The sequence below is a fragment of the Anomaloglossus baeobatrachus genome, chromosome 3 (genome assembly GCF_048569485.1).
Source record: "Anomaloglossus baeobatrachus isolate aAnoBae1 chromosome 3, aAnoBae1.hap1, whole genome shotgun sequence".
In the NCBI taxonomy this organism is placed as follows: Eukaryota; Metazoa; Chordata; class Amphibia; order Anura; family Aromobatidae; genus Anomaloglossus; species Anomaloglossus baeobatrachus.
In genome coordinates, this window is record NC_134355.1 from 136,218,252 (window position 1) to 136,242,981 (window position 24,730).

Here is a 24,730-nt window from a genome sequence, read left to right on the forward strand (position 1 = left end):
CTGCATTTATAGTTGGTTAGTGGGAGAGCTGCGCCCCGGAGTGCTCATGAGCCAATCATTACTATTCAGGGCCAGCGGGAAATGACTCCACACACACACACACACACACACACACACACACACACACACACACACACACACACACACACACACACACACCAGCACACACAAACCACCACGCACACACACACACAACAACCCCGCTCATATCAAACGCGTCCCCCACACACACACACAACCACCTACACACAGGCGCACACAAACACCCCTGCACACACACATCAACCCACAATCACACGCCCCCACTCACACACCGCGGCACACTGACAAATACACACACACCGCACAAAACACCCCCCCACAACACACACACATCGCCCCACATACGCACCGCAACACACAACGCAATAAACACACCGTGCAGCACAAACACCGCCCTACACAGACACCCACATACCAGGATGGGGGTCATACAAGGATGGAGACTATACCAGGATGGGACACAGACCAGGATGCTGCATACACAAGGATCCTGCCTATACCACGATGGGGCCACATACCAGCATCAATCCACATACCAGGATGGGGGCCACACAAGGATGGAGACTATACCTGAATGGGTATTTTCATCTTCTTGTTAAACATTCACAATTTTTAAACAATAAAATTTATCTTTGACAAAAAATATATTGTGTCTTCCTTCCATTATTAGTCAAAAATCATACATTAACTACACAATATATTCTAGAATACCCGATGCGTTAGAATCGGGCCACCTTCTAGTATTATATATATATATATATATGTGTGTGTGTGTGTGTGTGTGTGTATGTACTGTAAATATATATATATATATATATATATATATATATATATATATATATAATAGTATTTGTATGCGCATATATATATATATATATATATATATATATATATATATATATATATATATATATATATATATATATATATATATATATATATATATATATATATATTCCAATATATGTATGTATGTAAATAAATAAAAATTAGTGAATGTTTTTTTAAAAAAAATCTGTTTTTGCTCTATGCAAAGGACGTAGCGGTATTGGCCATGAGGCAATGACGAAGCGGAAGGCCGAAGAATATCTTGAAAACTTTAGACAAAAATTTCAGATGACCCAACAAGCTCAAGGGCAAGCTGCTAATGACTTTAGGTAATGGTCCGTTAACTTTTTCACATGCAAAGGTGTTCTATATGACATATACTGTGAGTTATTCCTCCTGTTTGTGAGTGAAATCCCATTTAGGCTGTACTCATTCACAATGTTTAAACAGCATAATAAAATTTTATCCTTTTATTAGTATAAATATTAAAAAAGAAAAAACAATGTTTTTTTCTTTCCAAGTATTGCAATCTTCCCACTAAGCCACCAGAGCTAACAATCTAAGGCTATGTGCACACGCTGCGTTTTTTTGACGCTGCGTTTTTGTGCGTTTTTGGCCGCTTTGGCCCACGCATGCGTTTTTGCTGCGATTTGGTGCGTTTTTGGCTGCGTTTTGCTACGTTTTTGATTTCTGCGTTTTTCTGCATTTTTCCAATGCATTGCATGGGGGGAAAACGCAGAAAAACGCAGGAAAGAATTGACATGTCCATTTTTTTTTTTTTTTTTTTTAAGCTCAAAAACGCAGCTTAAAAAAAAACGTGTGCGGACAGCAAAAATGAAAACTCATAGACTTTGCTGGGGAAGCAAAGTCATGCAGTTTTGAGGCAAAAAACACACCCGAAAAACGCGCAAAAACGCCGCGAAAAATGCACTGTGTGAACTTACCCTAACTAGTTGGGTCCAGTTATATGTCAACTGCCCAACAAATCAATTAGAAGCTAGAGAAGGTCGCTATGACCTTCATACAAAAAAACAATGTCATTCAAAAAAACACAATAGACAGAACAAAACACAGAGCTATTGCTAAAAAGCACAGGACAGCGGTCCTATTAGAAAAACTTAGCAAAACAAACTAATTAAACCCAAATGAATATATGTTTACTCCATGAAGTGCTGACAGTGGTCAAGGACAAGGACGGTCCACAGCTAAATGTATCAAGCTGGACCACTATAATGACCCTAACTGCGTCCCGACGGGTTTCGTCTTTCGTGACTTTTCAGGGGACATAATGCTTTGTATAGGTAAGGTCCTGGCTGCCAGCTATCATACATCCATAGTGCTATGATACATTTAGCTGTGGACCGTCCTTGTTAGGACGGGAGCTTGGGGTAGCAGGTATTCTTTATTTTTGTTCTCCAGGAGCTTATAGGGACAGTTAGGACTGGACCAGGACTTTGGACCCAGAACTCCGATGGAGACCCTGCACACCCTGGCATAGAAGGACACGGTGAGATCATTCCTTGTCCTTATACTATATGTTTTCCTTGTATGTCTGACCACTGTCAGCACTTCATGGAGTAAGCATACATTCATTTGGGTTTAATTAGTTTGTTTTGCTAAGTTTTTCTAATAGGACCGCTGTCCTGTGCTTTTTAGCAATATCACTGTGTTTTGTTCTGTCTATTGTGTTTTTTTCTTGTGGTTTTTTTGTATGACATTTTTGTGGCCATCATAGCAACCTTCTCTAGCTTCTAATTGATTTGTTGGGCAGTTAACATATAACTGGACCCAACTAGTTAGATTGTTAGCTCTGGTGGCTTAGTGGGAAGATTGCAATACTTGGAAAGAAAAAAAACCATTGTTTTTTCTTTTTTAATATTTATACTAATAAAGGATGAAATTTTATTATACTCTTTAAACAATTTGATTTATTTGGTATGCTGTTATTATATGTACTCATTCACAAACTGCATCCTCCTAATGGAAGGTTTACAGCTCTCTAGAGAAGAAAGGTAGTTGTGTGAACATACGAGTATTACAGTATATATATGTATATATCTCATATGCGTAATGACTGTATTCTGTCTTCCACTGAAGATGTCTATTTTTTTTTTTTTTATGTTGCTTGATTTTGCACCAAATTTGGCAAAATGCTGCACAAATTGAATTTTGGTGTGTTTTTTTTTTTATTTGCACCTTTGTGTTAATAAATGTTAGCATGTTTGACTTCATCTGTGCAAATAAAAGACAGTTTGTAATCCACTAGGGTACTAAAGTACAATAGGACCAAAATTTTGCAACATTTTAATATGTCCCAAATTATGAATTAGCCGATAATCTAGATAATGAAAATAATGCTCACATTGCCTAAAAAATGACCAGGACTGAAAACAATTAGGAGAAAGAGTGGGGCAAAGGCCATGATGAATTTGGTGCAAACGTACAAATGCCTAACAAAAAAAAAAAAAATACAAACTTTTGCTCCAAAAAAAGTCCTCCCTGCATAAAAATGTTAGTTTTTATTTTTCCATATAAAATGTTTACATTTGAAAAAAAAAACAAAAAAAAACCCCTACATGAAAAGGAACCTCTAAGGCTGCTTTCACACCTCCGGTTTCTGCAATGTGGCACAATCCGGCACTTTGCAGGAAAATCGCAACCGTTTTTTTTTGCTGCCGGTTGCGTTTTTTCTGCATAGACTTTAATTCATGCCGCATTGTGCCGCATGGCCTTGCGTTCGGTCCGGTTTTTGCCGCATGCGGCAGATTTAGCCGATGCGGCGGCCGGATGGAACGTTCCCGGGTAACCAACCCGATATTTACCTTGGTTACCAGCGCACACCGCTTAGCGCTGGCTCCCTGCACTCCTAGCCACAGTACATATCGGGTTAATTACCCAATGTGTAGTCCGGCTACGTGTGCAGAGAGCAGGGAGCCAGCACTGACAGTGTGAGAGCGGCGGACGCTGGTAACGAAGGTAAATATCGGGTAACCAAGGTAAGGGCTTCTTGGTTACCCGATGTTTACCGTGGTTACCAGCGTCCGCAGAATCCGGCTCCTGCTGCCTGCACATTTAGTTGTTGCTCTGTCGCTGTCACACACAGCAATCTGTGCTTCGCAGCGGGAGAGCAACAACTAAAAAATGGTCCAGGACATTCAGCAACAACCAGCGACCTCACAGCAGGGGCCAGGTTGTTGCTGGATGTCACACACAGCAACATCGCTAGCAACATCGCTGTTACGTCACAAAAGTTGTTCCATAGCAGCGATGTTGCTAGCGATGTTGCTTAGTGTGACGTGGCCTTTAGTTTTCAAGTCCCTGTACATCACACTGGTGCTGCTGCATATATTTCACATAGGAGACACTATGGCTGCTGCCTTCATAATGGGAATGGGACGGGAGCGTAGAGCATGCTAATTCTGCCCACAAAGAACGTCCTGACGCTAGTGTGCTATACACACATTCACCCCTTCACGACCTAGGACATATAAGTATATATACTTCCAAGGTGGCCTCCCTCCCATTATCGACCGATTAGACATTGATGACGTATCCTAAGTATAGGCAATTAATGTTAAAGTAGTAGACAACCCCTTTAAGGACTTACTACTCAAGGCGAGTAGTGCATAGAAAAATTGCCAGGGAGGGAACTCTTGAATAGTCTCCTGAGCTGAATGGGTTTGCAGCTTATAAAACAGTTTTCTCTGAAAACGCTGCATTATTTCAGAGTAAGGTCATGTTGCCACATTCAGTGTTTGTTGAGGGTTTTTTTTATAAATCAGTGGAAGAATGAGAGGGAAAGTAAAATAGAAACATGGGCAACACTTCAGTATTTTTCACGCACTTCTGGTTTTGGTTTACAATCACTGAGGTAATATACTGATTGAATACTCCACGTGTCAATGTGGCCTTAAACTTACCTGCCTGAAACAACAGGGAGGCATGTAGGCAGGATGAGGTGGAGCTCTGCCTCTGGCTCCCTCCCTCTGCCTCTGGCTCCCTCCCTCTGCCTCTAGCTCCCTCCCTCTGCCTCTAGCTCCCTCCCTCTGCCTCTAGCTCCCTCCCTCTGTCTCTAGCTCCCTCCCTCTGCCTCTAGCTCCCTCCCTCTGCCTCTAGCTCCCTCCCTCTGCCTCTGGCTCCCTCCCTCTGCCTCTGGCTCCCTCCCTCTGCCTCTGGCTCCCTCCCTCTGCCTCTGGCTCTCTGCCTCTGGCTCCCTCCCTCTGCCTCTGGCTCCCTCCCTCTGCCTCTGGCGCCCTCCCTCTGCCTCTGGCTCCCTCCCTCTGCCTCTGGCTCCCTGCCTCTGGCTCCCTCCCTCTGCCTCTGGCTCCCTGCCTCTGGCTCCCTCCCTCTGCCTCCCTCCCTCTGCCTCTGGCTCCAACCCTCTGCCTCTGGCTCCAACCCTCTGCCTCTGGCTCCCTCCCTCTGCCTCTGGCACCCTCCCTCTGGCTCCCTCCCTCTGCCTTTGGCTCCCTCCCTCTGCCTCTGGTTCCTTCCCTCTGCCTCTGGCTCCCTCCCTCTGCCTCTGGCTCCCTCCCTCTGGCTCCCTCCCTCTGCCTCTGGCTCCCTCCCTCTGCCTCTGGCTCCCTCCCTCTGCCTCTGGCTCCCTGCCTCTGGCTCCCTCCCTCTGCCTCTGGCTCCCTGCCTCTAATTCCCTCCCTCTCTCTGCCTATCGCTGCCTCCCTCTTCCCTCTGCCATCTCCTATCTCAGTAATGGGAAAGTCTTCACTGAATACAGATTTTACCTCAGTATTAAGAATGTTGATAATGACTGATCAATGCTGGCAGAGAAAGAAGCAGATTTGTCTGATCAGATACATTACACAGTTGCTTATTTTCATGTGCACTATTGATTTATGGAGTAAAAATTAAAATGACAGTTATGCTTTAAGTCCCTTTGAGGCCTGGTCATTGAGGGGTTATGGAAGGGCCTTTACTATTACAGTAATGCATCCTGGAAATCTATAAGACCTCTTGGTACTCTTGATTCTTAAATAATGTACGAGGCTGGATATCGGGAATGGCTGACTTATTGTGGAAGCCATATGAATTAAATACCTGGCAAATGAAGATTCAGATGTGGCCATTATGCTAAATTTATGAAGTAAATTATTTGGCTTTTCTGCTGATTATCGAGTATTTACTGTGTACTGAGTAATGCACATTAAAAATGAATGATAATTCCCGCGATCCGTGGTGTATAGTGCTGGGGCAAGATGAAAAACGCTGGATTTATACACCCTCTGAAAGGCACAAAATTGGCTATAAAACCGGCCTGACGTTTGACAGTAAATGCATTGTTTATTTACCGAAATGTCCCTGTGGTAAATTGCATGTGTGTGAGATGCCCAGGCAATTCAAGGTGAGCCATTTAGAAGACGGAGGTAATAAAGCCTCCAAAACACTGATCTTCATATCTCCCATAGCAACAATCTTTTTCAATCCCATCCCGGTATCAGTCAATGTGCCGCGCTGACAACAAAGACAAGGGATAAAAAACTGTGCACATTACACTTGTAGAAAATGCTGAGGTAACAGCAAAATAATTCTACAGTGTTTTACTACATTACTGTGGCCTTTTAACCCACCAGCAAAGAAAATCAACAGCCCAGCTCTTTTGTTTCGGCTTATCTGTGTCTTTGAGGGATTAAGTTACCAGACCGATCATAAAAGTCTATCAATCATGTGTCTAGTAAATGTATCTGCACAGGCTTATAGAGAAGATAGGGATAATATATTACTTCAAGCCTAATGTGGAAGAAATGCTCAGAAGACTTGAGGAAATTCCCCTTAAATACTGCAGAATTTATACACATAGACAGTAATAACTAGGTGTTAGATAATCCAGACTTATCCCGGGGGTCATACTCATGAATATGCATCAGGATTATTTAAGGTGTGTTGTAATGCTGTGAAAACTGATAAACTTATTATATGGTGTGTGTGTGTGTGTGTGTGTGTATAATATATTTCACAAATGCCTGAATTTGGCCCCGTGCTTCCAAACCACATTCCAAACCTTTTTTTCACAAGAGGAAGTGATGCTATATCGTTAAATTGTGCCATTATTTCATAGAATCATAAAATGTTAGAGTTGGAAGGGACCTCGAGGGTCATAATGTCCAACCCCCTGCTCAATGCATTATTCACAAAACCCTCTCAGACAGATGTCTGTCCAGCCTCAGTTTGAAGACTTCCATGGAAGGAGAACTCGCCACCTCTCCTGGCAGCCTGTTCCACTGTTGATCACCCTCCGTGTCAAAAAGTTTTTTTTTCTAATATCTGTATCTTTTGATTTAATTCCATTACTTCTTGTGTTCCATGTGCAAATAAGAATGTGTGATCCCTCTACACTGTGACATCCCTTCAGATTTTTGTAGACAGATATTAAGTCTCATCTTTCCCTTATTTTTTGCAAGCTAAACATTCCCAAATTCTTTAACTGTTCCTTGTATGACATAGTTTGCAGTCCACTCACCATCCTCGTAAGTCTTCTCTGAACTTGCCCCAGTTTTTCGATGTCTTTTTAAAATGTCTAGAACTGGACACCATATTCCAGATGAGGTGTGCCAAATTGCTTCATGTGATTTAGACTTCATGCTTTTCTTCTTTTTTTTTTTAAACTCGTTTTATTGAAGAATGTACATAACAATAAATTGTCGACATAAGTATACATCAGAATAGAACATATCTCATTAATACCTTCTCACCGTCAATATGAATTGTGAATTTTCAAGTGTGTATTGTACATCCAGATTGTCAATACCACAATGTAGACAAAATTTCAAAATATAAACATATCAAAATGTTGATAAAATTAACTTCTTGACCTATTCATGGGTGTGATCAAAGGAAGAAGGAGAAACAAGAGGTATGGGGCTTGTGAGGCGGCACTAAGAAGCAAGGTCAGGTGCCCACTAATTAACTTAGGTTTGATCTGAGAAACTGGTCAGAACCCTCAGTCATCAAGGAGTCTAGCCAGCCCCCCCAGACCCTTTCATAATCTTGCGGGCAGCCCCTATTCTTATAAACAAAATGTTCAAAAGAAGAGGTGGTGTTTACCAACCTGATCCACAGTGAGCGAATAGGGGTCGACTATCCATCCATTTAAGAATTATCCCCTTGCGCGCAAGAAACACTTTCTTTTCTAAAGAAAAATTTATTATCATGCCATGGCCATTCTTCTGCGTTTAATACCCCCAATAGACCTCTATGCTTTTCTTAATACATCTCAGAACTGTGTTTGCCTTTTTCTTCATCGTTCCTATGGGAGACCCAGACCATGGGTGTATAGCTACTGCCTCCGGAGGACACACAAAGTTACTACACTCAAACGTGTAGCTCCTCCCTCCTAGCATATACACCCCCTGCTAGCCAGTCCTAGCCAGTTTCATGCTTTGTGTCAGGAGGATCACACACACACATGCATCCTTTTTTTTGATTTTTCATTTTTTCTAAAAAGATTTGGAAGAAAAGCGGGTCCACTGGACCCCCGGCATGTCCCTTCACACCCCCCTGGCGGCGGTGCTGTTAAGGTTGATTCAGGGCAAGAGCCCTTCATGCCGCGCTCCTTCACCTTCCCTTAGGGGCTCTGGCTTGAAGTTAGAGCCCACACGGTTCTCACTGCCTTGCAGGAGACCGGCCTCCATCCGCAGCCCTTTGGCAGGACCCTGCTGGACGGAGCACTGGACCCCCACCCCACCCAGGGACTGGGCCCTGCGTCTCAAAGCTAAGTATAGAGACGTTATTCAGAGGGTCCTTCTGCAATGTGGGGCACTTTATTGGGAAGACAGTGATTTACTTTGATAATGCTGCTTTTCACTGTGTTCCGGCCAGTTCCACGGTTTTTACTGTGTACCGCGCCGATGATGCCTGATTTTCGGCCGCATGTATAACTCTAGGCCCCGGCTTCAGCCGCGGCCTAGTTTCGTTTCGTTCCCCTGCATGTTATTCATGCAGGGGGACACTGCAGCGCCGCCCACCGGCCGCTCTGCACAGGGGAGGACACTCCTTTTTAAGGAGATGATTCCCTCCCCTGTACATCTCCTTAGCCCTCCGATTCCTGCTCCTGGGTTAACCCCCGCCCCCCCCCCTCACTCGGGCGCCATTTTCTCAGCGTTCTTAGTACGCTGGTTGGCGCTGGCTGCTCTGCAGTGCAGAGGGAGTGGATATCTGGCTGGGGGTCCAGGCTTGGAACCCGGGGGGCACTCATAATAGCGGCCTGATAAGTCACAACCTCTGGTTGTGCACTTTTATACACTAGCAGGGCATTCTGAAGGAGTTAATTCTTTATTATAGAACCTCCTCCTCAGCAGCATGTCTCACACTAGGAGCAAAGCTCCAAGGCTGTACACTACATGTTCTGCATGTAGGCATATTGTCTGAACTAGCACAGACCCACACTGTAATGGTTCTTATGTGGTGGTACCTCAGCCTGGAGTCTCCCCGGGCTGAACCCCTGTCTTGGGTATTCTAAACATTCTAGACAGAGCTCCCCACCTCTGCAGCATGTCTCACGGAGCGAGGCTGCAGGCTTGGTAGTCTCGTACGGCTCTACCGAGCTCATAACCACTGTGGCCCCTCAGCTTGGGGGCTCATTTATGGTCCCTCCAGCTCCTCCGGTTTCGGTGGCTGACCCCTGGGGGAATCTTTTTTCCAGGGGTCGGCTGTCCCGGCATCTGCTGAGCATGCAGCCCCCTTCTCAGGGCGTTTTCTGCTCGCTCAGCAAAGCTCACAGACCCCGTCCTCCTCACAGGGAGACGTAGGGTCCCCTGTACTCCCCGTCCCGCATACGAGCTGACTCACTGGGCGAGGAGGATGTCTCTACCAGGGGCTCGGACGCTACTTTAGGTACTTTGATCCGTCCGTAGGTGACGCGGATGCGAATGATTGGATTGCGTCCATTATTCTTGTACTGGTCCTCCATCCGCCTATATCAGGGGAGTATTCCCCGCTGGCAGAAAGGCATCAGTATACCTTTAACAGGACGAGGAGCGTGTTCCTTAACCACTCCAGTTTTCAGCCCACAGCCTGTCCTGCAGATCCCACAGCGGGGTTCTGCTGCCTGTCTCCCCCTCCCATCAGAGGCGGTCAAGGAGTGTACTCATTCGCCAGGGGTGGCCACTCCGGTGTCTAGACTTTCAGCCCGGATAGTTGTATCAGTGGCTGACGGCACCTCTATAAGGATCCCACGGTACATTAATTATTGTACTGGACCTCAATCCGCCGGAGTTACCTTATCTAGGGGAACACTATGTGTGTTCCTTAACCACTCCAGTTTTCAGGCCCTGTGACCAGCCCAGGGTCCGCTCTGACAGTCGCTTCCCATGAAGCGTGATTCTGAGGACTGTGTTTCCCCTGTCCACCAATGGTGGTCAAAAGGTGGGCTCATTCACCTCAGGTGGTTCAGCCCGGACCGTTAAGTCAGTGGCTGATGGCTCCTCTGAGGAGATGCTTTCCCTCACAGGGACGCTATGCCCAAGACGGTTGCCTGAACTTCCAAACTTCAGTCTTCTCATCCTCTGCCAGGTCTGCCATGCTGGACCCCGCACGGCGGTGGTCTTGGCTACTTCCTCACTATCCGCAGGCTCCTGTGGCTTCGGAAATGGAAGGCAGATGCCTCTATAGAGGTTCCTTGCTGGGCTCCCCCTTGGTGGGACCAGTCTCTTCGGAACCAACTGTATGAAATTTAGGAAGCTCTTGGCGAGGAGAATTCTTCCTTGCCACAAACCTAAACCAGGGATCCTGTCCAGGGCAGGAATCAGTTGAGGTTTCGGTGGTTTCCGTTCCTCCATCTGATCGTCCTCTAGCTCGGCCTAGGTTCATAGAACCAATTGGCTTGAAGCTGCGTCTTCAGAAGACCGCAGGAGATGCTGCCACATAGTCAGCTTCCTCCGAGCTATCTAGCCACGCCAACCTCCTCCTGGTCGGTGGCAGGCTCCCTCCACTTGGCGACGTATGGTTCTAACACGTCTCCGTTCAGTGGGGGCGGGATATATCTCCCATGGCTACAGGATGGAATTCTGTCCACCCGCCAAACAGATTTTTTCTGTCACCCCCTCCCGGCTCCAAGGCCGCCGCCTTCTCACAGGCCGTGGCATTTCTTGCAGGCCAATGGAGGAATTGTACCGGTTCCCGACTGGGAACGGTTCTGAGATTTTTGTTTAAATCTATTTCTAGTACCCGAAGAGGGCGGTGCCTTCCGACCTGGATCTTTAGCTTTTCAAGCATGGTCAGGTGTGGCGTGTTCACATGGAGTCTCGGTCTTGTTCCGTGTGTTCTTTTCACCGGATCAATCAAGAACCCAAGGAGATTCCCTAGCAGCCATCGGCATCAGAGATGCCTTTCTGCAGGGGTCAATCGCAGTTTCACACCAGCGTTGACTACGTTTTGCCATCGGAGTGGTCCAATTCGTGGCTCTTCCCTTGGGGTTAGCCACGGCCCCTCGAGTATTCTCATTGGGGCTGCTGTGATTAGGGTCCTGCACCCCTAGGGATTGGCAGTGATCGTTTGCCCTGGACGGCCTTCTTCTCGGGGCTTCATCCAGTGCAGACTCTTAGCAGAGTACTTCGCTTACTCTCGCCACTCTAACCTATTCGGGTGGCTTGTCATTCTGTTCAAGTCCACTCTGACTTCGAACCAGAGGTTCTCAGGAACGCAATTCGAGACTCTGTCGGCTCTTGTAAAGCTGCTCTTAGTCGATCAGTAGTCCCTCCGCTGGCGGTCGACGTCGTTCTATCAGACACCAAATACAGGTGCTGGTCAGACGGTGGCGTCAATGGAAGTGATTCCTTGCCCAATTTCTCCTGCGTCCTCTGAGACTGGATGTTTTCCGCTGCACACGCGAACTCCCTCCTTCCACGGGGTGGTGGCTTTGCCACTGACCAGGGGCTCGTTTTCAGTGGTGGTTTCGGCCACTCTGTCTCAGGGACTTCCTGGCCCCGTCCCGGGTGACCCTCACCAGGGTGCTGGTCTTTCCGCCTTGAGAGCAGTATATCTCCATCAATGGGCTGGAAATCAGAGCTGTATTTCTAGCTCTCTAAGCCTTCACCATCTGTTGGCGGCTAGGCACATTCGAGTCCAGTCGGACAACGTGACAGCGGTTTCCTACTTCAACTTCCAGGGAGGGACACTCAGCCGCCTGGCAATCTTAGCGCCTCAACATTCTTCAGTGGACAAGGGACTCCTAGTCCACCGTATCCGCAGCCCACATCCTAGATGTCCAAACTGCGAGGCAGACTATTTCAGCTGTCCAACCGTGGTCCACAATCCTCAGGTTTTGCGGTAGACACACTGGTTCATGTTTGATCCCAGCTTCGTCTCTACCTCTTGCCCAGAGTCCTGCGCAAGATCAGTAAAGGGGGCCGTCGGGTCATTCTCTTACTCCAGACTGACCCAGGCAGGCTTGGTACCCTGACCTGCTCCTTCTGTCCGTTGGGTTGCCATGGCATTTTCCGGACCGTCCAGACCTTTTCTCAAAAGGTCCGTTTTTTCCGTCAGAATTCTGGATTCTCAGATTGACGGCGTAGCTATTGAGTCCTGGATCTTGGCGACTTCTGGTATCCTTCCTGAAGTCATCTCCGCTATGACTCGAGCCCCAAAGTGTCCTTGGACCTTTTTAGCCTTGCCGACCCTCCTGTCCCTTCCACAGTCCGGTCTACAGCTAGGACTATCCCTCATTAAGGGACAGGTCTCGGCTCTGTCAATATGTGCCAGCGGCGTATCGTCCGGCTGGCTCCGGTGCGCTCCTTTAAGGGCGCATCTCACATCATTCCGCCTTTCCGGCGGCCTATGGAGCCCTGGGACCTTAATCCGGTCCTCCCGGTTCCCAGAAACCCCCCTTTGCACCTCTTAGGCAGGTTTCCTTGTTTCATCTTTCACAGAAAGTAGTCTTTCTGGTGGCTAGAATTTCCCGCCAGGGAGTTCTGGCTGCACTCTCTCTGAGTCACCCCCTTTTTGGTCTTTTGCATCAAGACAAGGTGGTCTCCGTCCGACTCCGGACTTTTTTCCTTAAGGTGGTTACTGCTTCCACCTTATCCGGGGCAATTTTCCTGCTTTCCTTTTGTCCGGCTCCTGTTCATCGCTTTGAGGAAGCGTTGCATATCCTGGATCTGGTGCGGGCGCCCCGGATCTATGTGTCTCGCACCGCCGTTATTAGGCGGTGCACCTCTCTCTGGTACTGACTGCTAGTCAACGTAGCGGTCTCTCAGCATCTAAGCCGACCCTGGTCCGTTGGCTTAGGTCGGCCATTTCCGAGGCCTGCCAGTGTACTCAAGTGCCTTCCCCGCCGGGGATCAGAGCACATTTGATCAGACCTGTCGGTGCCTTTTGGGCTTTCAGGCGCCAGGCTACGGCTCAGTAGGTCTGTCAGACTGCAGCTCGAATTAGTCTGCATACTTTTTCGAAGCTCTATCCAAGGCATGCTCTTGCTTTGGCAGACGCGGGCTTGGGCAGACGCATCTTTCAGGCGTCTGTCGCCCATTTGTGAAGTTGGGTTTGCCTGCTTCTCAGTTGTCTGTTTATTCCCACCCATGGACTGCTTTAGGACGTCCCATGGTCTGGGTCTCCCATAGGAACGATGAAGAAAAAGAGAATTTTGTTACTTACCGTAAATTCTTTTTCTTATAGTTCCGTCATGGGAGACCCAGCACCCTCCCTATTGCCTGTTGGCAGGTTTCTTGTTCCGTGTGTCTTCACCGGCTGTTATTGTTGTAGACAGACGTTCCGGTTCTTCCAGATTTTACTCTGTCTCTTCTTGTGGGTGGATGTCCTCCTTCAGCTTTTGCACTAAACTGGCTAGGACTGGCTAGCAGGGGGTGTATATGCTAGGAGGGAGGAGCTACACGTTTGAGTGTAGTAACTTTGTGTGTCCTCCGGAGGCAGTAGCTATACACCCATGGTCTGGGTCTCCCATGACGGAACTATAAGAAAAAGAATTTACGGTAAGTAACAAAATTCTCTTTTTTTTGCTGCTGCATCTCACTGTTGACTCATGTGTAGTCTGTGATCTATTACTAAACCAATTCTTTTTCACGTGCTGTTGCTTAGTTCTATTTGTTTTTGTTGCACAGTTGTAGAATTTTGCATTTCTCCCTATTCAATACCACGCTATTATTCAGTGCCCACTTTCTTCATCGTTCCTTATGGGAGACCCAGACCACGGGTGTATAGCTTCTGCCTCCGGAGGACACACAAAGTACTACACTAAAAGTGTAGCTCCTCCCTCCGAGCATATACACCCCCTGGATGACAAATCTAACCAGTTTCAATGCTTTGTGTTCAGGAGGTCACACACACACATGCATTCTCTGATTTTTGATTTTTTGATTTCAAAGATTTGGAAGAAAAGCGAGTCCAGTCTGGACTCCCGGTATGTCCCTTCTCACCCCACTGTGTTGGCGGTGCTGTTAAGGTTGACTTTACAAGGCTGGAGCCTTCACATGCCGCGCTCCTTCACCATCCCCTGAGGCTCTGGCTTGAAGTGGGAGCCATCACGGTTCTCTCTGCTTTGCAGGAGACCGGTCTCCATCCGCAGCCCTGTCAGGATCCTGCCGGACGGAGCGTTCAACCCCCCCCCAGGGACATGGCCCTGCGTCTCATAAGCTAAGTATTGAGACGTTATTCAGGGGTCCCTTGTACATTTATTGAGGGGGGAGTCTGTTTGTTAACCTTGCTGTGATTTCCGGCCGGTTCTCTGGGTTTTTCCTGAGAACCGCGCCGAGGGTGCCTGCTCGTCGGCCGCATGTAAAAATCTAGGCCCCGGCTTCAGTTGCGGCCTAGTTTCGTTTTCAGTTCCCCTGCATCTCAGTCATGCAGGGGAACAGTGCGGCGCCGCCTACCGGCCGTTCAGCAGAGGGGAGGACACTCCTCTCTGAGGAGATGTTTCCCTCCCCTGTATCTCTCCTTGGCCCTCCGGTTCCCGCTCTTGGGCTAATCCCCGCCCCCCCTCCTCACTCCAGCGCCATTTTATCAGCGTTCTCACACTGATCGGCGCTGGCTGCTGCAGCTGCTGCATCCACTGGGGGTCCGAGCTGTGGAATCCGGAGGGCACACAAAAACCGGTCTGGTAAGCCACAACCTCTGGTTGTGGGCTTTATTATACACTCTCAGGGGGTCATTCTAAAGGAGTGTATTCTTTACTGCAGAGCCTCCACCTCAGCAGCATATCTGTCACTAGGAGCAAGGCTGCAAAGCTGTACTCTATATGCACTGCATGTAAGCTCATTCTGCCTGAACTGAGCACATATCCACATTGTGATGCCTGCTCTAACATGGTGGTGCCTCAGCCTGGAGCCTCCTCAGGGGTCCCTCCGGCTGCTCCGGCCCCGGTGGCTGAACCCCCGGCTTGGGTAGCATCTTTTTCCAGAGCTATCTCCCAGTCTTTTGCCGACTCCATGGGACAACTGTCCCGGACTCTGCTGACCATGCATCAGCCCCCTTCTCAGGGCGCATCTGCCGCTCCGACTCGCTCTGCAGAGCTAACAGAGCATGTTTTAGGACCCCGTCCTCCTAAACGGAGACGCAGGGACTCTTCTCCTTCCTCGTCCCACGGCTCTGATTCACAAGCTGAATTGCAGGGCGAGGAGGATACTTTTACTGTGGGCTCAGACGCTACCTCTATGTACCCCATTGATTTATCTGAGGGTGATGCGGATGTTAATGACTTGATTGCATCCATTAACTCCGTTCTGAACCTCAATCCACCAGCGTCAGAGGAACAAGCCTCTCTGGTAGAAAAACACCAGTTTACCTCACCTAAGAGAGCAAGGAGTATGTTTTTTAACCACTCCAGTTTTCAGGCCACTGTTACCAAGCCCAGGGCCTGTCCTGACAAACGCTTCCCAAAGCGTAGTGCTGATGAACGTTTTCCCTTTCCACCAGAGGTGGTCAAGGAGTGGGCTCACTCACCCAAGGTAGACCCTCCGGTGTCTAGAATCTCGGCCCGGACAGTCGTATCTGTGGCCGATGGCACCTCTCTTAAGGATCCCACTGACCGCCAGGTTGACCTTCTGGCCAAATCTGTCTATGAGGCGGCAGGAGCCTCGTTCTCCCCGTCCTTTGCAGCAGTGTGGGCTCTTAAGGCAGTATCTGCTTCTCTGGCGGAGATACATTCCCTCGCCAGGGACTCTATACCCGAGATGGTTGCCTTAACTTCCCAGGCATCGGCTTTTTCATCCTATGCCATGTCTGCCATTCTGGAGGCTTCTCACCGCACGGCGGTGGCTTCCGCTAATTCCCTCGCGATCCGCAGGATCTTGTGGCTTCGAGAGTGGAAAGCAGACGCTTCTTCCAAGAAGTATCTTGCTGGGCTCCCCTTTGCTGGGTCCCGGCTGTTCGGTGAACAACTGGATGAAATTATTAAGGAAGCTACTGGCGGGAAGAGTACTTCCTTGCCACAAACTAAAACCAGGAAACCTGTCCAGGGCAGGAACCAGTCGAGGTTTCGTTCCTTTCGTTCCTCTAACTGGTCATCCTCTAAGCCCTCAGCTTCGTCCACTAACTCAGCCAAGGATCGCAAACCCAGCTGGCGCGCGAAGCCGCGTCCTCAGAAGAGCGGAGGAGCGGCTGCCACTAAGGCAGCCTCCTCTTGACTATCTGGCTGCGCCAGCAATGTCCTTGGTCAGTGGCAGGCTCTCCCACTTTGGCGACGTGTGGTTTCAGCACGTCTCCGATCAGTGGGTGCGGGATATCCTCTCCCACGGCTACAGGATAGAATTTTCTTCCAGCCCGCCAAACAGATTTTTTTATGTCCACTCCCCCTGCTCCAAAGCCGCCGCCTTCTCACAGGCCGTGTCATCCTTGCAGGCCAACGGAGTAATTGTTCCGGTTCCCGCCCGGGAACGGTTCAGAGGTTTCTACTCAAACCTCTTTCTAGTCCCCAAGAAGGACGGTTCCTTCTGGCCCATCCTGGATCTCAAGCTTCTCAACAAGCATGTTCAGGTGCGGCACTTTCGCATGGAATCTCTGCGATCGGTCATTGCCTCAATGACCCAAGGAGATTTTCTAGCATCCATCGACATCAGAGATGCTTATCTGCATCTGCCAATTGCAGTTTCACACCAGCGTTGGCTACGCTTTGCAATCGGAGAGGAACATTTCCAATTCGTGGCTCTCCCCTTCGGGTTAGCCACGGCCCCTCGTGTGTTCACCAAGGTCATGGCAGCAGTGGTTGCGGTTCTGCATCTCCAGGGGTTGGCAGTAATCCCCTACCTGGACGACCTTCTAGTCAAGGCCTCATCCAGTGCAGACTGTCAGCGGAGTGTCTCGCTCACTCTCGCCACGCTTGTTCAATTCGGGTGGCTTGTCAATCTGCCCAAGTCCACTCTGACCCCGACCCAGGAACTTACGTACCTAGGGATGCAATTCGAGACTCTGCCGGCACTTGTGAAGCTGCCCTTAGTCAAACAGCAGTCCCTTCATCTGGCGGTGCGTTCTCTGTTGAAGCCCCGCCGTCATTCCATCAGGCGCCTCATGTAGGTGCTGGGGCAGATGGTGGCGTCAATGGAAGCGGTTCCCTTAGCCCAGTTCCACCTGCGTCCTCTGCAGCTGGACATTCTCCGCTTTTGGGACAAGCGGACCTCTTCCTTGCACAGGCTAGTGGCTCTGTCGCCACAGGCCAGGAGCTCTCTTCAGTGGTGGCTTCGGCCCCTCTCTCTGTCTCAGGGACGCTCCTTCCTGACTCCGTCCTGGGTGATCCTCACCACGGACGCCAGTCTCTCCGGCTGGGGAGCAGTATTTCTCCACCACCGAGCACAGGGCACTTGGACTCCGTCCGAATCAGCCCTCTCGATCAATGTGCTGGAAATCAGGGCTGTACTTCTAGCTCTCGTAGCCTTTCACCACCTGTTGGCGGGCAAGCACATTCGAGTCCAGTCGGACAACGCGACTGCAGTTGCCTACATCAATCACCAGGGCGGGACTCGCAGCCGCCTGGCGATTGTTGGAGGTTCAACGCATCCTTCAGTGGACGGAGGACTCCAAGTCCACCATATCCGCAGTCCACATCCCAGGCGTAGAAAACTGGGAGGCAGATTATCTCAGCCGTCAAACCGTGGACAGCGGCGAGTGGTCCCTGCATCCGGCAGTGTTCCGGTCAATCTGCCGCAAGTGGGGCACTCCGGAAGTGGATCTAATGGCATCCCGGCACAACAACAAGGTCCCGGTTTACGTGGCTCGCTCCCACGATCCTCAGGCCTTGGCAGCGGACGCGCTGGTTCAAGATTGGTCCCAGTTCCGTCTGGCCTACGTGTTTCCCCCTCTAGCTCTCTTGCCCAGAGTCCTGCGCAAGATCAGGATGGAGGGCCGTCGGGTTATAATCATTGCTCCAGACTGGCCCAGGCGAGCTTGGTACCCAGACCTGCTCCGTCTGTCCGTAGAAATGCCGTGGCATCTCCCGGACCGCCCAGACCTTCTCTCTCAAGGTCCGTTTTTCCGCCAGAATTCTGCGGCTCTCAGATTGACGGCGTGGCTCTTGAGTCCTGGATCCTGACGGCTTCAGGCATTCCTTCCGAGGTCATCTCCACTATGACTCAGGCTCGGAAGTCTTCCTCGGCCAGGATTTACCACAGGACTTGGAGGATTTTCCTGTCCTGGTGTCGCTCTTCCGGCCATGCTCCTTGGCCGTTTTCTTTGCCGACCATCCTGTCTTTTCTACAGTCCGGTCTACAGCTAGGTCTGTCCCTCAATTCCCTCAAGGGACAGGTCTCGGCTCTGTCGGTATTGTTCCAGCGGCGTATCGCCCGACTGGCCCAGGTGCGCACCTTCATGCAGGGCGCATCTCACATCATTCCTCCTTACCGGCGGCCTTTGGATCCCTTGGACCTTAATCTGGTCCTCACGGCCTTACAGAAACCCCCCTTTGAGCCTCTTAGGGAGGTTCCTTTGTTTCGACTTTCACAGAAAGTGGTCTTTCTGGTGGCCATAACTTCTCTCAGGAGAGTCTCTGATTTGGCTGCGCTCTCTTCGGAGTCACCTTTTTTGGTTTTTCACCAAGACAAGGTGGTTCTTCGGCCGACTCCGGACTTTCTCCCTAAGGTGGTGTCTCCTTTCCACCTTAACCAGGACATTTCATTGCCTTCCCTTTGTCCGGCCCCTGTGCATCGCTTTGAGAAAGCGTTGCATACTTTGGATTTGGTGCGGGCGCTCCGAATCTATGTGTCACGCACCGCCGCTCTTAGGCGGTGCACCTCTTTTTTTGTGCTCACCACAGGTCAGCGCAAGGGTCTCTCGGCTTCTAAACCGACCCTAGCTCGTTGGATTAGGTCGGCCATATCCGATGCCTACCAATGTTCTCAGGTGCCCCCACCGCCAGGGATTAAGGCGCACTCGACCAGAGCTGTCGGTGCCTCCTGGGCTTTCAGGCACCAGGCTACGGCTCAGCAGGTTTGTCAGGCTGCCACTTGGTCTAGTCTGCACACCTTTTCGAAGCACTACCAAGTGCATGCTCATGCTTCGGCAGACGCGAGCTTGGGCAGACGCATCCTTTAGGCGGCTGTCGCCCATTTGTGAAGTTAGGTTTTGCCTACTTCTCAGTTCTGTTTATTTCCCACCCATGGACTGCTTTGAGACGTCCCATGGTCTGGGTCTCCCATAAGGAACGATGAAGAAAAAGAGAATTTTGTTACTTACCGTAAATTCTTTTTCTTATAGTTCCGACATGGGAGACCCAGCACCCTCCCTGTTGCCTGTTGGCAGTTCTTGTTCCGTGTGTTTTCACCGGCTGTTGTTGTAGACAGAGGTTCCGGTTATTCCGGGTTTTACTCTATCTCTACTTATGGGTGGATGTCCTCCTTCAACTTTTGCACTAAACTGGTTAGATTTGTCATCCAGGGAGTGTATATGCTCGGAGGGAGGAGCTACACTTTTAGTGTAGTACTTTGTGTGTCCTCCGGAGGAAGAAGCTATACACCCATGGTCTGGGTCTCCCATGTCGGAACTATAAGAAAAAGAATTTACGGTAAGTAACAAAATTCTCTTTTTTCCAGCTTATCTAGATCCTTCTGAAACCTTTGTCTTCTCTAGTGTTAAGGTGGCTTTACACACTGCAACATCGCAAACGACATCGCTGTAACGTCACCAGTTTTGTGACGTAATAGCGACCTCCCCAGCGACATTGCAGTGTGTGAAACGTATCAGCGACCTGGCCCATGCTGTGAGGTTGCTGATCACTATACATCGCTCAGGACCATTCTTTGGTCCATTGTTTCCCGCTGTGCAGCATGATCGCTAGAAAGTCTCAGTGTGTAAAGGGGTCTTTAGCTATCCCTTCTAGTATTGCATTGTCTGCAAATTTGATTTGACCCTCCAGTTTCTTTATGTAGATAATTTATAAAAATGTTTAACACTGGGTCCAAGACAGAGCCTTATAGTACCCCACTTGAAACACTCTTCCAATTGGATATGCAATCATTTATTACCATTCTTTGAGTACGATTACTGAGCCAGTTATGAATCCACCTGACTGTAGCCTTGTCAATCCCATAATTGGTCATTTGTTCAATAAAGATAGTATGATCTAATTTATCAAATGCTTGGCTGAAGTTGAGATAAGCAGAACTATATCCACCGCATTTCCCTGATCCGCCCAGTCAGTGATTCCATCATAGATGGAAATTAAATTAGTCTGTCATGAATTGTTTGCTACGGACCCATCTGGTTAATTACTATATTCTCATCCAAGTACCGTACTTGCATGCAGTTTAATAATTTTGTTCAAAGATCTTTCCTGGTATAGAAGTAAGGCTTACTAGCTGTAAATTCATGGCTCCATCTTATTTCCTTTTTTGAAAATGGGGACGTTTCCTCTCCTCCAATCTTCTGGGACTTCTGTTCTCCAAGAATTTTCAAAGATTATGGCTACTGGCTGTGCAGTTTCCTCTATCTCTTTAAGTACCCTAGGATGTAATTCACCTGGAGCAGGAGATTGAAATTCCTTTTAGTGTTCCCTCACATTCTCTTTGTTTATTGATAGTGGATTCTTTACTTCCTTTGATAGTACAGTGAATTGTGAGGTCTTCTTGCCATCATCCTTAAGGCCCAGTCACACACAACGACTTACCAGCGATTCCGAAAACGATGCGACCTGATAGGGATCGCAGGTAAGTCGCTGGGAGGTCACAGGTGAGATGTCACACAGTCAGATCTTACCAGCGATGCAGGAACAATACAGGTCGCAGTAGCGACCTGTATAACGATCTCAGCAGTCACAGTGTCAAACACAGCGATGTGTCCTGCCCAGCAGGACATCACCTTTGAAGAAAATGGCCTGGACCATTCTGCAACGACTAGAGATCTCACAGCAGGGGCCTGATCGCTGGTAGGTGTCACACATAACAAGATCGCTAACGGGATCGCTACTGCGTCACGGAAACCGTGACTCAGCTGCGATCTCGCTAGCGATCTCGTTATGTGTGACGGTACCTTTAGAATGAAGGGGCTTTTGCTAGTAAAGGGGTCATCCGGTCTAAATCCACAAGTCTGCGGTCAATCTATGTGTCTGCAGACTTGTGAATCCTCACATTGCCGATGTCAGAGCTGGGAACAGCAGTCACGTGGCCATGAGTATGCGATATGCATACTCCTTGCGAGAATCCAATTATATGGGAGCGGCCTGTCTCAGAGCACTTACTGAAATAGCAGACTGAAGAAAAAGGAACGGGTTTCTGAGAGAGACAAATGTGCAAAATTGTGTACATGCCGACATCCATGCTAATATCCTTATGCTGTTAGGTTCATCATGGTGTTAATACCAAAAAACTTTCAAAAAAATTAACAGATTTTTGTGCAACTAAAATGTATAACTATAGGTGTTTTTATACCTGCCCCGGCACTTTACTAAAAATGGGTGGGTTTAACATAGCGGTGGGGTAAAGTACGGCCCAACAGATTCATTATAATTTTTGCTAGAAAGTGGCTAGGAGAAGCTAGTGGCTGGGGTTGAATTGTACGACTGGTGCATGGGCAGTTTGAAGTCATCAGTTAAGGAGATTTTTTTTTTTTTTTTTCCAAGGCTGCCATAACAAATGTCAGTCTTTATTAATCTAGATATAAAGACTGATGGCACTCCCTAATGTGGGCGTCACACGGTACGATCTATTGTGCGATCGCCCCCGTCGTTTGTGCGTCATGGGCAAATCGCTGCCCGTGTCGCACAAAGTCGTTAAATCGCCGTCACACGTACTTACCTGCTGAGCGACCTCGCTGTGGGCGGCGAACATCCTGTTCCTCAAGGGGGAGGGACGTTCGGCGTCCCAGCAATTTCACACAGCCGCCGGCCTATAGAAGCGGAGGGGCGGAGATGAGCGGGACGTAAACATCCCGCCCACCTCCTTCCTTCCGCATAGCCGGCAGGATGCAGGTAAGCTGTGTTCATCGTTCCCGGGATGTCACACAGAGCGATGTGTGCTGCCCCGGGTATGATGAACAACTGGCGCCATGAAAACTAAACGATTTTTTAAAAATAAGCGACGTGTACACGACTCACGATTTGTGACCGATTCGGCGTCGCTCGGAGGTGTCACACAAAATGACATCGCAAACGATGCCGGATGTGCGTCACGAAAACAGTGACCCCGACGATGCACGATAGATCGTCTCGTGTGACGCCCGCATAAGATGCAGTGTGAACAGATGTATAACTGAACATGACATAATTAGACAGTTGCATTCCGTAATGCTAAGCATGCAAACCATGAATGTAAGAATATAGAAATGCATTACTGCTGAAGGAAATCTAAGGAAAAAATGTAGCTTTTTAGCATACAAAAATGTACATTTCTAGATCTGTATAATTCAGAGTGCAGCTGTCTTCTTTTTTTTTTCTTTTGTCTTTATTAGTCAACCTCATAATGTTGAAGTGTAAATATCTCGTATATATCCACTTAGCAATTGTACCTATGATCAATGGTAACATTTGAGTGTGTCTTATTTTGCTCCATATATTTCAACTACACAGTAAACTCACTGTTTTTCCACCTTAAATTCAAGGCTCAGGATGAGGAGTAAGAGAGAGGAGCAGAAACTAGAAGGCGACTTTAGGAGAGGCCAAAGAGCGTGCCTGCAGCTAGATAAGCAGAAGGTAAGCTAAAGCTAATGGCTGCAGCAATGGAAATTGCTTTCCTCAAAATCCACGTGATAGAAATGATGTCTCTAAACCGCAGTGTTTTCAGTGGTGCAGCCCCCTCTGACCTTCCTTTCTAAAAAGTCAATGAATGTATACGATTTCCTGATCAGCAAAATTACCCTTCTGTCTGAACAAGAAACCTTACAAAAAGAGTGCGAAGCTTTAAAGGGTCATTATTATTATTATTATTATTATTTATTTTTATAGCGCCATTCATTCCATGGCGCTTTACAGTGAAAGAGGGCATACGTACAACTATCATTAACAGTACATAACAGACTGGTACAGGAGGAGAGAGGACCCTGCCCGCGAGGGCTCACAGTCTATATCATTTCCAGTTTCCTAGAGGACATTGTCAGCTATTGCATGTAGAAACTTGCACTTTTGCTTTGCAATATATTACTTTATTAGCATTTGCAGCTCCTCTTGAGAGTTTAACACTTTTTTTTAATAGCACGTTGCCTAGGGGACCGACCGCTGCTGCTGACCAGCTGGTAAGCACTATGCTAAAGCTGGCCGGGATTAGGAGGTAATGGTGGTCTCCAGCAATCATGGCCAACTTTAAACAGTGCTTACAAACTCAATAGAAAAGAGATTCTATATAGTTTGCATGTTCTGATGTTTAGCAGCGGCGGTCGGTCTCCAAGGAAACGAGCTGTAAAAAAAAAAAAAGTTTATCGGTAGAATGGCTAAAAATCTTAATAAGCAGTAAATTGTAAAATTGTTTATATCAGTAATATCCATTTATAGGAATAACCCTTTAATATAATCTAACAAGGCTTTGGTCTAGGCCTATTTTATTTTCTTTTAATTACCTAGATTTATTTTACATTTATACTCTATGGAGTAGAAGATTAAAAAAAGTATAAAAGAATTCAGTTATAATACGGCAAAAGCCTTTTTGTGGCTGCAGAAATCTCTAGTTTAACAGCAAACCACTTCTGTCAATAATGAGTCCCTCATTGTGCCTCTCACTAGTGTCTTCCCTAAGGATAGAGATGCACTAGACTGGACTATTAACGCCTTCCCAACACGGGATATAATTGTACGTTCTTTGTTAGGTCACCATCTACATATGGGGTCTAGATGGGCACGGTCTTGCTTAAGGTTAGTGTATTGAGTGAGGTTGTGCCCATCTAGGTGAATGTGACCGCTGTTCCCGACTGACATTTTCGAATCCTCACAGCTTACAGTGCGTGCAATATGATGATTCAGATGATGCAGTCACACAGAGTGATACAAGGAGTGACTGCAGATTTGTGGATTTAAACCAGACAACCCCTCAAAGAGCTGAGTCCAACCCATATGTCAGATGCTGGCTGTGTTACATAGCTATCTTCTGCCAGTGACTGGAGCTTGCTCCTATTACTGCACTTTATACATTTAAATGCCACATTTCTTGTGCATCAGTTTCCATTGGCTCCTCAGCAGTGGCGTAGCAAAGTGGGGGGGGTGGAGGGGGGCGGTCCGCTCCTGCCGGCACGTGTCAGGGGGGTGGCATTTTGGGGGTAAAAAATAGAAAGCTTATAGAAAAGGGCCATCTGCTACTGCATTCCTGAACATCTTTAACCCCTTAGCGAAATCGCGGCCCCGCCCCGGTGGCTGCGATCAGTGTGCAAAAACCTTAGATTTGGGGAGGAGGGGACCTCTGCCTGACCTCAGGAGGGGTTGTGTCCCCCCCCACCCGGACCTACGGAGGCTGTGATTGGCTGAGCGGCGTTCGTCAGCCAATCACAGCCACTG

General features: G+C 48.2%; 1 protein-coding gene across 1 annotated transcript in view; it reads left to right on the forward strand.

Annotated features, from left to right (window-relative positions):
* The window catches only part of GPATCH11 (G-patch domain containing 11), a 63,657-nt gene that overhangs the window by 32,873 nt on the left and 6,054 nt on the right, over positions 1–24,730 (forward strand). Inside the window, exons 4-5 of the mRNA XM_075338143.1 lie at positions 1,079–1,199; positions 22,852–22,942. Coding sequence (XP_075194258.1) covers positions 1,079–1,199; positions 22,852–22,942 — 212 coding nt within the window. The remainder of the gene's footprint in view (positions 1–1,078; positions 1,200–22,851; positions 22,943–24,730) is intronic.